Source organism: Centruroides sculpturatus, unplaced genomic scaffold (genome assembly GCF_000671375.1).
Source record: "Centruroides sculpturatus isolate CEXI.00-Female unplaced genomic scaffold, Cexi_2.0 scaffold162, whole genome shotgun sequence".
Lineage (NCBI taxonomy): Eukaryota > Metazoa > Arthropoda > Arachnida > Scorpiones > Buthidae > Centruroides > Centruroides sculpturatus.
Window position 1 is genome coordinate 872,865 of NW_019384555.1, and position 6,119 is coordinate 878,983.

Here is a 6,119-nt window from a genome sequence, read left to right on the forward strand (position 1 = left end):
TATAGTTATAAATAAATATATATATAAATTGTGAATATTAATTATGCAGAAAATAAAAACTAGATAAAGATAAAAAAATCCTAGTCTAAAAATAAGCTTTTTTTTTTAAATTTAAAATGTAAACTTGATATAGATTTATGAGCCAATTAGATCTTTAATTTATAGCAATACACAGTATATTAATAATACTAAAAACAAACAAAAGCAACATTATAATATTTAATTCTTTAATCAAATATTAAAAAATAAATATATCTGATAAGATAGAATTGACTCATTAAATGTGCCTATATATTACATTTTTTTTCTAATTTAAACTCTGATGAGTAATAAATATTACAAATATAAAAACAAAAGGTCTTACCTGAGCCCAATTATACATATTATTATGAGTAATAGATGGATTTACTTTTGATAACAGAAAACGAGCCTAAAAATAATATGATTTGATATTAATACGAGTATGAATAAATAAACGAAAATGTAATTTGAAAAAAATAAAAATAAAAAGACTAATTTACCTGCGAACCTCCCTGATCACAATCAATATATCTTGGCATTGGAAAACGGCTTTGTAAGATTTCTTGTGCGTCGCTTACTGGTGCTTGAAGAAGTTGGCGGAAATTTTCATGTTCAGGAGAATTGTGATATCCCATTTTTCTCCACTGAGCTATATTCTAACAATAGAAAAAATAATATAAATCAACATTCAATATACTAATTTTAAAAAATTTCAATAGAAAACATCATATATTATAAAATATTTTTATCATTTAGTTTTTTACATTTTATGGATAAGTTGTATACTTTTTTTTAATGTTGACTATTCCTATTTATTAGTTCAAAAACACTTAAATAATTACTCTACATTAACCAATTTAACACTTATTGTGCAGATATTATTAAATTATGATAATGTTACTGTTTTAGTAAAATATATGAAATTATTTGAATTAGAGCATCTTTACTACATTGAAACATGGATGCTGTAATAAACATAATTAGTATGACTTTAATTCGAATATCGTTCCTCTGAATTTTCACTCAGTTATTTTATTATAATTAATATGTTACTGTTGTATTATTTAATTCAACTAACTCTTATGAAATTTTACAAAGTGTATGTTATTTCAAACCTGGCAACTGCACAATTTAATCTGTTATATCATTGACAACAAATAATAATTATTATATCTATAAATTTTCCAACATATTATTTTAAAAATATTAAGTAAATCAGATTATTATTTAATATGTACTGAATTTAATTTGATTTTTTTTATTTCATAACATACTACAGGTTGTATATTAGTGAATTCAATTTATTAATAAATAATCTACTTTCTATTATCTTTTTTTTTTTTATCTGTTTTTGCTATCAAATGTTTAACTAAACTTCATCAAATGCTCAGAATTACAATTAACAAAATAATAATTAAGTGAAAATAAGAATTTTGGAGTAAACTATTTTACTCTATAAAGTATAAAAGAATCATTTCTAAGTAATTCTGATTAAATAAAATAAAAAGTTAAACTTAGCAATGACATTTTCATTCTCAATATAATTGAGTAGATTCTTTGCAAAAATTTTTATCATATGAAATATAGTTTCTTGAATTTTTAGGTAATGCTAAATAGATTTTATACTGTATACAGAACTACTGTATATGACTTATTCACTACATAAATTTTTAATTTTTTCAGTTCTATTTAATATAACTATTAACTCTAAGCTGGAAATGACCTGAATACAATAAGAATTTGATTTATTCTAATCAAGTTGCTTTCTCATCTCCTTTATAATTATTTTTTGTCTTCAGAAATATCATAATGAATGTTATTAAAATTTATGTATATTAAAATACAACTGAACATATGACATTATCAATTAAAATGTGTATAGCATTATTGTGGATAAAAGATAAAAGTTATCTCAATAGTTTTAGTCAGGGTTGTTCAACTGGCAGCCTGCAGGCCATATCTTGCCAAACCTTAATAGATAGTTTGTGTCATTGTTATTCAGTAATTATGACATTTTTGTTAGTATTCTCCTGTACACTAACTGACAGTCAACTTTTGTGCTCAACAACATAATAATCAAATTTGTGAAATTTTGATTTGAAAATATGTTCAATGTTTGATACTTCTTATTTATGTTGTTTATATAATAAATAAATATATATATTATTTATATTTATATAAATAATATATATATTTATATATATTAATAATAAATTATAATTTATTTATATAATAAATACTTGTTGATATTTTTATTATTGAAAACATATAGAGAGAGGAATAGATTATTAGAAGATTTATTTAAGTCAACACTATGATTTGTCACTACATTATATATAAATGAAAAACAGCATTCAGTCTTTAAGAAACTAGCATAATGCTCTGTGCTCTCATTAAAATGCTGTCTAGCTATACTGTTATTTAATTAAAAATTAAAAATGTCTTATTTTTCAATATATGCATTAAAAGTTACTTCTGTAGCTATTACTTACTTCAAAGGTTTCAATTTGCTCCAGAATTTAAAAAATTTGACAAACATATTTTTGGTCATAATGAAAAATATCAACATTTTAGAACATTCTAAAAACACATCTTTCTCAGAATTGATATGAATAATTGAGTGGCTGAGAATTTAAAAATTTAGAATAAAATTAATTTTTTACCAAGAAAAACAGTTTTTGAAAATTTATGATAAATAAGCAAGAAAATGTAATATAATATATTTTTTTAAAAGTAAAATCATTTACAGATAAAATTTAATTCAATTAAATTGTATATAAACTTCACAGTTTACAACTAACTAAAAGTATCATTTTACACATTTATGGGAATCAGAAAAAGCCTTTATACTGGATTAACATTTTCAGAACCTACAATTCCATCTTCAACATGGATTCAATTCCCATGTATGTGTAAAGTAATACTTTTAGTTAAATAAAATTAAAATAATAAAATATTTTTTTTAATAATGTATAAAATTTTGTACCTATAATTAAAAAAATTATATAAAACAAGCTAATAAGAACTATGTAATTAAATAAATAACATTTATTTTTGTATACTTACTTCACCATGAAAAATAACAATATGAAAGAATGTATCCATCAATAAAATACGATCAGGTTGTATGCTACTAGTGTCTAGCAAAACAGGCTAAAAGAAAGTAATATATTTATTTAAAATAAAAATTATATTATGTATTTATTTTTGAAATATGCTGTTTATTTCTATAAATTAACTTACTTCTGGAGGTCCATTAAAAGAATATGCATACAAAATTGGTTGAATCATAATCAGAGATTGTGTTAAATCTTCCCTCATTAAAAGATGTCTAAATTAAATAAATATTTCAATTAAAAAAGTGAAAATATTTATAATTAGTAATTTTACAAAATTTATTTTATTTAAATAAAAATTTTCTTTAAAAAATTATGCAAAAGTTAAATCTGTTTACAGTAAAAACATAACAAGAACTTAACACAAAATTTGATATTATTTACAACTTGATAATTATTTGTAATCTGATATGCAAGAGCTTTGAGAAGCAAGCTCTTGTGGTTTTGCTGTATGCTATACAGCTGTTTAGTTAAAAATATCTTTATTTTAAAATGTATAATTTTTTCAGTTGCAGACAGTAAAAACGTTATTTTAAAACTTCTATCAGAACTCTATTATATCCAATGTTTATAGTGGAATCCAATTAATGAAATACTTATAAATCAGTTATACTTTTCTATAATTTTATAAATTGATATAAACTGAAAAATAAAAAAAGTAATGATGCAAAACTAAAATATCAAATCTACAAATGAGACCTTTACTGTTTGATCACACAAATTTCAAACCTAAGTACTTTCAGGCTGACAAGCCCATCATCAGAGGCACCAAACATGTTATATGTTCTAAATTTTGTAAAATATCTAATTTTGATTGTTTTAAAACTAAATATTCAAATAATGATATTATCAAATCAAATAGGAATATAAACTAAAATTATATCATTAGCTACAATTTAAAATTTTATTTATGCTAAACTAAAACAAACTTAACTATTTTTATATTTGTTCCTAGTAAAGTCATTCTTTTTGTTCAAGTGCAATTATTCACATGTAATCTATAGAAAAAATTTCAAATTTGTATTATGTGGTCATTTACAATTTTAGTAAATTTTGATGCCTCTTTCTAAGAACTGTTTTTCTAAAGTTTTAAGAAGAATTTTTAAAAGTTATATTCCAGCTGATTTTTTTTCTTCTAATTTTGCTGTTCTTAGTAATTTGTTTTCACAGGATGTGATAAGTGAACTGAATCAAGAACTAGTATAATCAACCATATTTGTCTGTCATAAAATGAATTTTTTGATATTATATTATATTTATTGTAATTCTATGAAATGAATAAAGTACAGTATTTAAGTATTTGTTTAAATGCTTTTGTTCAATTGTACATATTTATTTTTGTTTATTAAATCACAAGTCTTAAATCTAGTTTAACAACTGTAATGAGTATTTTTGTTCAATTTTTATATAACTAATTGTTGAAAAATTTTAAATTTTGTTCCATTTTTATATCAAAATAACATATTTAATAATTTAAAATAAGTTTAATTCAAGAGATGAAATTTTAATTAATTAAAGTATCACTATAAAATTAGATCACGTAGAAAATTTTATAAAGGAAAAATTGAATTATTTAAATTTTGTCAATATTATTGTAATTATCTTGCTTATTCTAATTTTATGAACAAAATTTACAATAAAACTAGCCAATATCAATAGTCTCCCATTAATAAATTGATGAAAAATGTTAAAAATAAATATCAAATTTTATGAAATTTTAATACCTGTAATAAGATGTTTCATCAGGACTATTATTAAAGACCTGTAAAAACTGTGATCGTCTGAGATGAAACATAAACTGTGGATAGAGTGAAAAGTTCTCAGAAAATCGGAACGAGTTCGGATCATCTTTATTATAATCACCAAATCTCTGACACTAGATTGAAAAAATTAAGTATAAAATATTATGTATTTTTATTTGACAAAATAATATATTTATTATTAAACTAATAAAATAATTATTATAAAATAATATATTTGACAAAATTACTTACCAATCTAATGAGCATACGATCAAGCCAACGTAATATATCTACTCCATCTTCAGATTCGGCACGAAAGCATGCTAAACGCGCCATTAAAACAGCAGCAGCTTCTTGATCAAAACTAGCAGCTATTTGGTGCAAATTAGCAGTAGCATCTGCCCAGCTATAATAAAATGTATTTGATTTAAATACAATTAAAGAGTTATTCCAAATTATATTCCAAAATTTTCATTTAAGAATAACTTACTTTCTAGATAATGTTGTAACTCTTACTCTTTTTTGTCCACTTGGATGTTGATACTGTGTTATGAATTGAATACATCCTCTGCCTCCTTGAGGAATTGGTGCATTATGCTAATAATTAAATAATTATTAATAATATAGAATTAGAAAAATCAAACAGAATGTTTATCTATAATACTAATGTCAAATTGCTTAAAGTTAGCACAAAAATGAAACTTTTGCAATCAGAAAATAGTCATAATTTCTTAAAGTGCTTATAAATAAAGTTGTTCCTATTTATTTTATTAGTTGATTAATAAGTCAATAATTAAAGAAATATTTTCAAATTAATACTTGTAAAAATATTTAATACGTTTTTGAAAATTTTCAAATTTAATTATTTCAATAACAATTATACTACAAAATAGACATTTTGAATCTTGTCTTACTAAGATTGATAGTAATATTCCAGAATTTTTTTCTTCATATCTGGGTATGCCATTTAAATATATTAATTTAAGACAAAACAAAGAATAAAAGCTTGAAATGAAATCACTAGCAATTTTTAGTTTTTGGCTAGATTAACTTTTTGAACATTAATAGTCTATAAACAAATAGGATTTTTTACAATGATTATAATTATAAAGAGAAATAAATTATATTTCATTCTAGGATTTTTCTTTCTTTGAATGAGCAATGAATTTTAAGATAAAATATTCAAAATATATTCAAAATATATAAAATATTATAAAATATAGTTTCATCAGGACTATTA

General features: G+C 21.8%; 1 protein-coding gene across 1 annotated transcript in view; it reads right to left on the minus strand.

Annotated features, from left to right (window-relative positions):
- Positions 1 to 6,119, minus strand: part of LOC111623807 (protein transport protein Sec23A-like) — a 28,360-nt gene that overhangs the window by 2,318 nt on the left and 19,923 nt on the right. Inside the window, exons 14-20 of the mRNA XM_023366508.1 lie at positions 5,370 to 5,476; positions 5,132 to 5,285; positions 4,862 to 5,013; positions 3,265 to 3,352; positions 3,088 to 3,174; positions 522 to 677; positions 365 to 430 (exon numbers count right to left, since the gene is read on the minus strand). Coding sequence (XP_023222276.1) covers positions 365 to 430; positions 522 to 677; positions 3,088 to 3,174; positions 3,265 to 3,352; positions 4,862 to 5,013; positions 5,132 to 5,285; positions 5,370 to 5,476 — 810 coding nt within the window. The remainder of the gene's footprint in view (positions 1 to 364; positions 431 to 521; positions 678 to 3,087; positions 3,175 to 3,264; positions 3,353 to 4,861; positions 5,014 to 5,131; positions 5,286 to 5,369; positions 5,477 to 6,119) is intronic.